This window comes from Pipistrellus hanaki (genome assembly GCF_964339955.1).
Source record: "Pipistrellus hanaki genome assembly, chromosome: 8".
Lineage (NCBI taxonomy): Eukaryota > Metazoa > Chordata > Mammalia > Chiroptera > Vespertilionidae > Pipistrellus > Pipistrellus hanaki.
The window spans coordinates 51,168,651-51,181,484 of NC_140510.1; the positions used below are offsets into that span (position 1 = coordinate 51,168,651).

Consider the following 12,834-nt stretch of genomic DNA (forward strand, 5'->3'; position numbering starts at 1 on the left):
GCAAGAGGCAGCTGGTCGATGTTTCTCTCTCATCGACGTTTCTAGCTCTCTATCTCTCTCCCTTCCTCTCTGTAAAAAATCAATAAAATATTAAAAAAAATTATTTACTCCATAACATGGTGACAAAGACATAGAGAAAACCAAAGTGTCCTTCAATAGAGGATTGGATAAAGAAGACATGGCATGTATATAATATGGAATAATACTCAGCCATATGAAAAGACTGCCATTTGTGACATGGATGGACCCTGAGAATATTATACTATGCAAAGTATGTCAATCAGAAAAAGCTAAGAGCCATATGATTTCACTCATATGTGGAATATAAAACTGAAATTCATAGACACAGACAATAATATGGTGGTTGTCAGAGGGAAGGGGCTGGGGAGAGGAAAAGAAAAAGGGGACCTAATATATGGTGACAGAAGATGATTTGACTTTGAGAAGTGGTCACATAATGCAATATAAAGATAATATATCATAGAAATGTACACTTGAAACCTATATGACCTTATTAATCAATGTCACCTCAATAAATTTAATACAATTTTTAAAAATAGCAAAATTTGAATTTATCAACTTTTAGCTATGTTCACAAAGTATACTGTTTTCATTGTACTGATAACTATGAGTTAAAAATATTTCTTATATTTTCTAATATCCTTGCTTAAAAATAGTGATTGAAGTAGCATTCACCTCGGTTTTCAAAAAATAAGTGGATTACTGAGTAGAATATACTTTTAAAATTGGCTAATAATGGGTCGGCTTTAGCTCATGGCAGACACAAAAACTGCATAACAAGCAATTATAAATGTTCTAAAAATATCTTCTGCTTCATAGATATTGTTTAGAGAAAGGTCCATATTATACATTCAAACAAGAGGGTATGGGGCGATAAATGATAGGGGGAAAATCCTTTCCTCTTTCTACTTTTGATTCCTGTGAAAATTGTCAACCATGCTTCCAGACAAGAATACAAAAGATTTCTGATTGAGCTTTGTTCACAATGAAAGAGGTGGGAAGAAGAGCCATAATATGAGTTTCAAAGTTAGAAGATTCTAATTCAAATCTCAGTTATTCCTTTACTAACTCTCTTTTCTCCTCTTGACAATAGAGATAATAATCATGATCTACCCAAATATTCTAGAGTCTTGGTTCTTTGAAGGATATAAACCACCACAAACATATAATAATCTAGTATAATTATTATTAATAATATAAATGGTTTTCTAGAAAATGTTGACAGTGACTTTTATAAAATTACCATAGGAAATCTGTTGGGAAGAGTTCAGCACTAGGACAGAAAAGCCTCTGGAGAAAGGGTTAGAGTAATTAAAACTGCAGTTTAGTGAAAAAAAAAAAATAATAAGAAGAAATCCTCCTATGATCCTAGAAATTAATTTTGTTACAAGATGATTGAGAGTCCCCTGTGATGACTTAATTTTTAACATACTATCAAAAGGGCTCTCTGTCTAATAAATGCATTTGATGTAATATAGAGAAAATTATTACTTAATATAGTTCTTTACTATATTCTTCACCTTAACCAAAAAGTATTTTCATTGGAAAATTACAAGTTTATTTTATTCCAAGAAAGGAAAAAAAAAAAGAACTTCTATTACTAGAATTATTCCTTGGATATTCTCAAATGTGTCATAAGATTAATTACTATGTATAATACAGAAACAAACAAAAGATAAGTTAATACATGAGTAAGCCCTACACAATATTATAAGCCATCATGACACTATTTTTATCTTAAAAAACCCTTTATGAACATATGCTTCCTACTTTTTTAAAAAAAATATATTTTATTGATTTATTACAGAGAGGAAGGGAGAGGGATAGAGAGCTAGAAACATCGATGAGAGAGAAACATCGACCAGCCGCCTCCTGCACACCCCCCACCGGGGATGTGCCCGCAACCAATGTACATGCCCTTGACCCGAATCGAACCCAGGACCCTTCAGTCCGCAGGCCAACACTCTATCCACTGAGCCAAACCGGTTTCGGCACTTCCTACTTTTTTGTTTTACAATTCTTTAGAACTTAGAGGTATATGTAAGACACTTTGATAACTGAAAAAAGTGACTTAGAGAGTAGTGTTAAATTGATCACAATTATAAAAAGGCAACTGTGATTGTGTTCCTTTTAGGTCTGTACATAACATACTTCTGGAAGGGAATAAATTTGTTTGCGGGAGTAGAGAATAATGAATGTCATATTTTGCTCTTTAAATTTTTTTTATCTTTATTGTTGAAAGTATTACAGATGCCCCCTTAAGCCCCCCATTCACTGCCTCCACCCTGCTCCTACCCCCTCCCCTTGGGTTATGCATATATGTATTTGCTCTTTGGATATTAATGTTTTATTTGAATCTTAGAAATAAGTATCTATGTATTACTTGTATTAAAAAATACAGAGGTGAACTACAGCAGGAGCCATTTGTACCTACCCACATCACCAATGCTACCTCCTGACAGCAACTGAACTTGTGCAATAGCTACAAACGCTGCCTTCCAAAGACACATTAATCAGAACACTAACACCAGATAAATGTTTTTAGAAGTAAACAACTGAATTTAGTGATGTTTGGAATATGCCACCTGTGTTTCAACAGAGTCTACAAAAGTCATGCTTGAGTTCAAGCTCCCTGAAACGGCACAGTCTTCGGGGTCACTTCTGATGGAGTAATGTGGCCAGGGCAGGTGTGACCTGTATTACTGAGCTATTCCTCTGCACTACGAATGATGCTTACCTCTTAACGCCTTTTTAAAAGTACTGTCTGCTTTGTCCCTGAATAACCCAAAGAAGAAAAAAACCATTCGACTGTTTACTTGGTAAGTCAAGGCCAGCTCTCCTTAAAAAGTTGGCTGATCCCCTAACTTCTAATTACCTTAGCAATGCAAAGCCACAACAGAAGGCCTGTCAGCAGATTTTATTTACAGCCCCTGAGAAATCATCCTCTTGCCGTTTCCATTTCATACAAAAGATAAGTTTGCAAAAGGAAACATTTGGCAGTACCGCAGATGCTCGAGGTCTGGTGGCGTTGATAATGTAATTCTTTTTCTTGATTACAGCAGCTTCTATAATGCTGTATCCTTTATGTCAACCACCACGCCAAACTGATTGTATTTATTGATGAACAAGACATAATTCATGCAATCACCTGAACTGGTTTTAATCTTCTCTCTTACTATTCATTTATAATCTGATTATGGACTGATTTTTTTTTTTTTTAATTCTGAATTTTATTCTTGGCAGATGTCATGTTCTATTTCTCTAGCCCGCAAAATGTCTTTTATTCAGATTGAAGGTCAGATGACCTGAAGAACATTGGTAATAATAGGTAATTCTCTAATATTTATCATACATTTTATTTTATAATATATATTTTTATTTACTTCAGAGAGGAAAGGAGAGGGAGAGAGAGACAGAAACATCAATGATGAGAAAGAATCATTGATTGGTTGCCTCTTGCATGCTCCACACTGGGGATTGAGCCCACAACCAGGGTAAGTGCCCTGACCAGGAATCAAACCGTGATCTCCTGGTTCAAATGTCCAAGCTTAACCATTGAGCCATGCCAGTTGGGCTACCCTACATTTTAAATGGGATGGTAACACATATGCAGATTGAAATGAATTTTTCTTGTTACTAATAGAGTCAAATTCACATAATCCACAAAAGGCTTCAAATAAAAATTCTGTTTGTATAGAGTATTCATCTAAAATATCTCCCAAATAATAATATACCCAGGGAGATAAAGCATACACCTTTTTTTTTTCCTTTGTAGTAGAAGGGAAAAATCAATGTAGCTCGTAGCTCTAAATTGAGCATGTGAACAGCATCCCAGAAATAATATGGGTTCTCACACCACTGAAAAGTTATCAAAATTGTTCAAAGCAACAAGTGAAAATCTGTCTGTGGAAATACTTGTAAAATAAATATGTTGGCTATTATTTGGACTTATTCCCACGGGTGACACATTATCTTCCATAATACAACTGAGCAGTATAACCAACATATGGTCTAAAATCACCCACTTTAGAAACAGGCCATACCAATTGCCTCTTCACAAAAGAAACAGAGGAGGACACAAAATAAAAACGCATTTACTCACTGTGTTAAAATTTGGGAAGAGTCCAACAGCAGAACTGCTGTCCACTGGAAAAGACATAAACGGTTTGATGTCCAGTGAAGGCTGCATCATCAGCGTAGGTGTGCGCACAAGAGCAGGAAGGGTAGTAGTGTGGCATGTACTGCCTGCCAAGAACAAAACAAAAATAAATTCAATCTCTTGCCCACATCCATCTCCTTCTCCAACCTAGGGCGCAAAAATAAGACCACTGAGCGGCAACCTGCAAGCAAGAAAGGTACTCTAGAAGTAAGAAAATGGCACAAGATTTGAGAATACTGTCAAAACGGGTCTTCTTGGTCATTGTCTAAGACAGTGATGCAAAATGCTTCCCTGTAGCAAGAGTCCAGGCTGCTCGGTCTTCCCTGAGATAAACAGTACACTGATCCTGCTGGCAGGTGGGGCAGAATGAGATCATCCTTTTGTCTAACCATTGTCTCCGATTAGCCAAAAATGTAGGAGCAGCAGGAAGGAGCCTCTTGAAGCCAGATGCTCTTCACTATACAGTTATTTGGTGACTCGTTGGCATGCTTTATGCAAATCAGAGATGATTATAGGCTTCTTACAAGGAGAAGGAATCTTGGATTCTTATAGTGACTGTCTGCTCCTAAGAACTTATGATGCAAACAATTTGTTCTCTAAAAAAACAAGCTGAAAATTGACCTTTACTTTGTGGGAAAGTGGTAGTTAGTGAGGGGCTAAAGGGGTTATTACAACCTGGGTCTGTCCCACAGAGAGGAGTTGGGATGGGAACTCAAATTTTTATCTTCAACCTTTATTTCTAATGAAACTTGTATTATTTTAGCAGTTACCCCTTTTAACAATGATATTAGCTATGATGTTTTTAGCTATAATGCACTCCTCTCCAATAGTAAGTGTTCTTCTTTAACTGGTGGCCTCCATGTACTGCAGGTAAGCCACTGCTGGTGCAGGCGGTGCTCTGCCAGACAGGTTCTAGCACTGCATGCCTTTAACAAATTTGTAACAGTTTTTTTGAGACCTATTTCACACACCAGACAATTCAACCACTTAAAGTGTACAATTCAATGGTTTATTCATTATGGTCAGAGTTGTGCAACCATCACCACAATTTTAGAACATTTCATAATTCCTAAAAGAAACTCCATACCCATTAGCAGTCACTCCTTATTTCCTCCCGTCACCCCCAGTTTCTGGCAGCCACTAATCTACTTTCTGCCTCTATAGATTTGTCTATTCTGGGCAATTGACTTAAATGACATCATACAATATGAGGTCTTCTGTGACTGTCCTTTTTTCACTTGGCATAATGTGTTCCAAGTTCTTCCATGTTGTCTTATATATCTGAATTTCATTGCTTTTTAAGGCTGGCTAATATTCCACTGTAGATGTACCACCTTTTGCTTATTCATCCAACAGTTGATGGGCATTTGGGTTGTTTCTACTTTTTAGCTATTCTCTTAATAAAGTGGCTATAAACACTTGTTTCTAAGTTTTCATATGTTTTTTTGTTTTTTAGGTGTTTACTTATGAGTGGAATTGGGGATTGTTAAGTCATATGGTAACCATATGGTTTAACCTTTTGAGAACTTCCAGACTGTTTTCCAAAAACAGCTGAACTATTTTACATTGACACAAGCCGTGTATGCAGGGGTGGGGAACCTTTAGTCCATGGGCCATATAAGGCCTGTGAAGTCATTTGGTCTGGCCCTGCCAAGATATCAGGGGTGAATTAATTAAATGTTTGGCCATATATAGCAGGCTATTTTTTAAAAATATATATATTTTATTGATTTTTTTCAGAGAAAAAGGGAGAAGGATAGAGAGCTAGAAACATCAATCAGCTGCCTTTGGCAGATTTTCTTTTTGAGGTACATGCCTTTGACTGGAATTGAACCTGGTACCCTTCAGTCCACAGGCTGACTCTCTATCCACTGAGCCAAACCGGTCAGGGGAGCAGGCTATTTTTCAATTGATAATTTTATATGGCCCACGAATGATATTATAAATATCCAAATGGCCCTTGGCAGAAAAATGTTCCTCACTCCTGGAAGGATTCCAATTTCTCCTGTATGCCTATATAGAACCCCAAATTATTATATGCATATAATCCCTTTCTTACTTACAAGAAATGAACAGTATTGGAAAATACTCCCAACTATTAAAATTTTCACCAAATGTTCTTATATAATGCCCCAGAAAAATTAAAATTCCTATTTCAATGATATTTTTTGTAATAAATTTCCTTAATGAACTCTGTATCCTATTTTGAGTCATTCCAGAACGTAACTGCCAAAACATTACATGGTGTTTAATAGACTGTCATACCTCATTTACATTGATCTTAAAAACAGAAAAAAGAGAAAGGCACCTGAAGCATTTATCTGTAATGACAAGTCTTCATGCAAGTCAACCCCATCCATTAGGAAATAAAAAGGCAGCAAAAAGAGGATCTGCCAAAAGTATAGATCGAACAGTAATGGTTGTTTTCCTGATGCCAAAGTAAGGACTCTGATCTCAGCCTGGCATCCAGGTAAGCAGCCTGTATTTAATTATAGTTATTCTCCTACATAGGTAGCATTACACTCATTGCTAACTTTCAGAACTTGTAGATACAAGATGATTATATCAATATGTCAAATGTTGAAAAGGCACTTATTAAAATACTTATTTTAAAAGCTTTGCTGTAAAATCTTAGCCAAGTTGAAAACAGATTCATTAGATCAACAGCCTTTGACAACTTACACTTATTATCATTGTTAAAGTCTAAAGTATAAACTTTTCTACAGAATTATTCTACTTAAAGCTGCCTCATGAACAAATGTATAATTATTTTGCCATGATGGGTGTCCTTTCAGAAAAGAAAATTCTAAGCCCATGATGGCGGCTGGATAATGACTAGGTAATACAAGGCCCCCAAGGGCCTGGCAAGAGTACTAATAAACTAAAATCAAACAGAATGGAACATGGAACTTGACAAACAGATTGCTCCATCAACAAAGGTCAGAATGTACAATGATCCCCTTATCCAATCAAATTTCTATGCTAATAAACTCAAGGCTTGAGAGCTACTAAACTGCCACCGTTCATTAGCATAAAAAACTTAGCAGCTGTTTACCATTTCATTAGCATTTTAATGACAGACAATTTGCCATGTTAAACACAGATTGTTTTAAAGTACTTCTGAATAAATATAAACTATGTTTTCATCAATTCCCTCACCTTAGCCTTGCTGTTTTTACTTTTAAAACCTGCTTTTACTATTGCCTCACCAAGGTTGATTGCTTCAAAGTGAGTTTTTGCAAATGGGAAATGAATGGGACAGAGTGCATTTACTGCAGTTTTTGAACACTTTGTCACCTTATTCCAGATTTTGCTGCTGCAGCTACTTTTGGGAAACATTTCTTTTCACCTTGGGATATCCAAAAGTCACTGGGAAATACAAGCAGAAAATAGGCCAAATTGCATTGCACCCCACAAAAAATGCTTAATTTACATAAAACTAAGACTCACTGCGGTTAAAAAAATATTGAAAATATAATGAGCAGGTATTTGAATACAAAGGTTGGTGTAGTGTACCCTATTGTCATAAAACAGGACCAACCTTTGTTGTTTAAACTATTTGGCAATATGATATGAGACACCTCCTCTATGTAGTTCTGTTTGAATGTCTAGGATATAATCTCATATCTATCATACTGAATCAAGTAATAATAGGGCTCCACTTTATTTGATAATAGGCTTTTTATATTAGTTGATGTATATATATTTATCAAACTCCCTTATGAAAATTAAATACAACATACAAGCATGCATACATCAAAGATCTAACATGGAAATGACACATGTCCTTGTAGTCGCCCATAAGAATGTAATTAACCCTCTCTAATAAATTTTATTTTGATGGTAAAATCTAAGTTGTAATCATTTATAGCTAGGAAATCAATAATATCTGAAAGAACTCATCGCTATGATCATAAAGAAAACTATTATTTCAGCCAAGTGCCTCTATAACATAATAGGTGCCTTATGATGTCAACGTATTGTGTCGCAATCCATCACAATGAAACCTCATTTAAGGACAAGGTGACACTTGAAATTATTGACTTAGTCTTTGACCTTTAGGAATATAATTTTGAAGGCCTAATTTAGATTATAGCTGTGAGGATTCCTAGTGGCTCTTCTTTCTATACCATAACACAAACAAAAAACACACCTCATTCTTAAAAAGGGGAGTATGCCAAAATCACAGAAAGTCTATATGGAGAAGCATTTATAGAGACAGATCATATATGTATATATTCTATATTCTGCAGAAGTAGTTTCTTCTTATACCATAAGTATATATATATATATATCTGCATTAATGAGTATTGAAATAAAAACAACAACAACATATAAATATCTATTAGTCAGATTATAGGACTATCAAAGATTTCTTTAATGAAAGTAAATAAGTGGCATTTCAGATTTTTTTTTTTTACCAGTTTTCTCTTTTTGTTGCTTTTCCAACTTCATTGCCACTTATTCTAAGTAACTTTTCCTCTGATCAGTACAATATCCAAACAGCATCTCCTTCACCTCTTCTCTCATTATTTCTATTATCAGTCTGCATGTGAGGAAAACAAATTCACCAAGAAACCATAAAATATGGCAAGTAGGAGGGGACTATGTGATAGGGATGTGACTGATAAAGGGGTTTGCTTCTAAAAAGGCCACACAATAACATTTTCAAAGTGTATATTGTGTGCCGGCACTACTCAAAGCATATTACATATGTGTACTACCCTAAACATGTTACATAACTATATATGCATGCACACATATAAGTGTATATATAATTATATATAAGTATATATACATATATAATCACAATAAACAATTAAACAAAGTACTATTATTAGCCTAATTTTTACAGATGAAAAACTAACGTAGTTAAGTCCAACCTCATCCATCAGAACATCTTTGTGACTTTGGAGTAAGCAAAGATTTCTTAAATAGGAAACAAAGGATGCTAATAAAAATTATTAAGCATACTCTATTATTAAGAATAAAAATGTAAGAATAAAATACTATCAAGGGAATGGAAAGGCCACCCATATAGTGGGAGATGGTATCTACACTAATAAAAGGGAAGCATTAAATTAACCATCACTCAGCTACACCTACAAACCACACCCACCAGCCAATCAGGAGTGAGTATGCAAATTAATCAACCAAGATATTGGCTGGCCAGGCCACAGAACTGGAGCAAGCAGGGTTCCCTCCATCAATGGAGGAAGACAAGCTTCCTGCCCTGGCTGGCCCTGGCCTCCACTCAAGGCTACAAAGTTTCAATTAAAGAAAATAAATAAATCCTAGATACTTGCTTCCAGGAGGTCCTGGCCTCCACTCAAGGAGGCGCTAAAACAAAACAAAACAAAAAAACAAAACAAAAAAAAAAAGAAAAAGAAAAAGAAGGAGGGTTTGGAACCTTGGGTCGCTGGAAGGGTGATCAGGCCAGGATTGGACAGCAGGGGATGTTGGGGGTAAGTAGACCAGTAGGGGGGCCAGTTGGGGGTGAGTAGGCTGTCAGTGGTGGTCAGGATAGTAGGGGGGCAGTTTGGAGTGAGCAGGCTAGTAGGGGGGTAGTTGGGGATGAGCAGGCTGGCACAGGGGGAAGTTGTGAGTGATTTGGCTGGCAGCGGGGGCAGTTGAGGGTGAGCAGGCCATCAGGCAGAGTGCTTAGAGGCAATTAGGCAGGCAGGCAGGCAGGCAGGTGAGCGGTGGGAACCAGCAGTCTTGGATTGTGAGAGGGATGTCTGACTGCGGTTTAGGCCCCATCCTTGTAAACCGGCAGTAGGACATCCCTTGAGGGGTCCCAGATTGGAGAGGGTGCAGGAACACACCTACCCTCATACTCCCGTGCATGAATTTTGTGCACTGGGCCACTAGTTTATTATATATACAAAGGACTTGAATCTAGAATAAATAAATCCTGCAAGTCAACAAGAAAATGGCAATATAATAGGAAAATTGGGCAAAAAACTTGAATGGATATTTCACAAAAGTAAGTACTAAAATGGCCCGTAAACATACAAAAACATATTTAACTTAATTAGTCATTAAAAATATATGAATTAAAATTACAATGATATAACGTTACATACCACAAAAATGGCAACAATGAAGAAAGACAGATTATCAAATGTTGGCAACAATTCTTATTGGAAGTATTGTTACGACAACTTTTAAAAGCTATTCCACGATATCTACTAAATCTGAATATATACATAACCTGCCTCAGCAATTTCACTTCTAAGTATATACCTAACAGAAATGTTATATACCTAACTTGAATGTTCAATAACAATACTATTTACAATAGCCCCAAACTGGAAATTAGCCAGTGAACCCATCAACAGTAAAATAATAAATAAATGGTTTTGGTATTGTCACACAATAGAGCAGTCACATAAGGAAATATAGCAATGAGAAAAAATGATATACAGGGTGGGGCAAAAGTAGGTTTATAGTTCTTTGTATGGAAAATATAATCTATACTAATAAAAGGGTAATATGCTAATTAGACCAGACATCCTTTGAGATATCCTTCCAGATGCCCTTCCAGATGAAGCCAGGGCTGTGAGGGCAGCCCGGGCCCCGGGTGCCAGAGAAAGCCAGTGCCAGCAGCCAGCGGGAAGGAAGGCCTACTCTTGTGTGAAATTTGTGCATCGGGCCTCTAGTAATAAATGATAATACCAGAATAAACTGTTCTGCATACTTACAACTGTAAACCTATTTTGCCACGCCCGGTATAAGTACATGCAACAACAAACAGACCTTGTAAATGTAATGTGGAGAGAAAGAACTAAAGGAGCCTACCAACATGCTGTGTGATACCATTTATGGAAAGTGCAAAATCAGGCAAAATGAATCTGCTGTGAGGATTATGGCTCTCCGTGCAGGAAGAATGAGATGGCGTGGGAGTGGAGTGACTGGAGGTGCTTCTAAGGTGATGGGAATGTTCTTCTACTTGGTCTTAGTGCCAGCTGCACAGCCATGTATGTCTGTGCACATTCGTTCAAATGTACACTTAATATGTGCACTTTTGTATACGTTATACCCCAATAAAATTTTCTGAAAAGTAGTGTATTCAATGCTATTAATTTTAGTAAACAATTTTGGCAAACATAGGCAAAATTCCCCAATAAGAACATCTCTAAATACTGTCAAGTTTGTATAGTTTTAAGGTGGATGTATTTTCTGAGTTCCTTTTTCCACTTCCAGCTTGATTTTCATTCTGAATGATTTGTGAGTAAATAAAAGTTCTCTTTAATGCTGATGCTTCCTCGCTGAATTTCAGACTTGGAAAGAGAAGACGGATACCAAATTCAGTGATGTCAAAAAGAAAAATGTGTGCCTGGAACTCTGAATCTACAAAATCTTAACAACTGGCAGTTTTGTGCCCGAATCTCCCTTGGGGTAGGTCAGGGTTCCCTCCAAAGAGCTCTGACAGCAGAATCCTGGCAGAACACTTCATTTAAAAATAAATCCTTTTGAGTACCACACTGAAGTTTATAAGCAAAATTGAAATGCTGTATGTAAAAACAGCCGTGAAACCACATCATGATAGATTTTTAAGCCACAGTGTCTTTCGGGTTTAGTAATATGCCAGCTTGTACACAAGATGATGAATCTCTCACTAAGATGCAATGGATAGCTTTTCCGATGCTGGCAGCAAAATGCATACAGCCAAGTGATGATTCATTTATATCAGAATACTTTGCCCATGCACTGAGTTTCTTATATTTAAATCTTAAAAAACAATGGGTAAAATTTACTTACTCTATGTTACCTAATATAGTTTGGTTAAACATGTGACATACTTCATCAGTTGCAAAAGTTTTTTAAAGGTACATTGAAAAATCTGAAAATTTCAGAATTTAAGTAAAGAAGATGGTTGGTTTTTAAAAAAAGTCTTCAGGTCCAATTATCTTCTTTTAAACTGCATTTAAAATATTTTGCCTTGTTATAGCTTTTCCACTTGTAACCTGATAGTATTAAGTATGACCACACAAGAAAGGAAACTCTAAAAAGAAAGAAACAAGGTTCTGACAAATGCTTTGTCAAGTTTTTTTATATTGTTTTTAATACACCTGACTTATCAAAAGGGAATGTCATGTGCTTAGTTTCTAAATTACTAAGGCTTTAAAGAAGCCAAAATTATCTCCAGACAGGGATTTACTAAAGTTGTCTGAGGTCGAGAGTGGATTTGGAGGTCACAGTAGCCTGACGAAATTTTCTGGCAAAAAGATCCAGGGATATGGTCCTGAGCTACATTTGCCCAGTGACTCCTGCCTGTGGCACCGAGACACTTTTCTGAGGTCTGAAGCCTCCTTCTGTTACACACGGAGAAGCTATTTGCTCTCCCCATACAGCATGGTAGGGACCTAATGGCAGCATAGAACTAGGACTTTTTTTTTTTTTTTTTTTTTTTTTTTTTTTTAAGAAACTTTCCTAAAAACACAGATTTTCTTAGAAAAAGCAACAGCTACATTTCCTAAGCCACTGGGAATTGTACTTCATAAAATTTTAGAGGAAAACGTAATTTAGGAATTTACTCTTCATTTTATGTAAGAAAGGTGTATTTTGGAGACCTTAATCCAGGTTGGTACCTGTCTGATTGTTAGGGTAGGTAATTAATATTAGTAAAGGAAGGAAGCAAATGGAATCAG

The 12,834-nt window shown here is 36.3% G+C and overlaps 1 protein-coding gene across 8 annotated transcripts in view; it reads right to left on the reverse strand.

Moving 5' to 3' along the window:
- ZNF385B (zinc finger protein 385B) overlaps positions 1–12,834 on the reverse strand; it is a 342,481-nt gene that overhangs the window by 76,912 nt on the left and 252,735 nt on the right. For all 8 annotated transcript variants that reach the window (XM_084892614.1, XM_084892609.1, XM_084892607.1 and 5 more), the window contains one exon: positions 4,124–4,266. In XM_084892614.1, the coding sequence (XP_084748740.1) occupies positions 4,124–4,266 (143 nt within the window). The remainder of the gene's footprint in view (positions 1–4,123; positions 4,267–12,834) is intronic.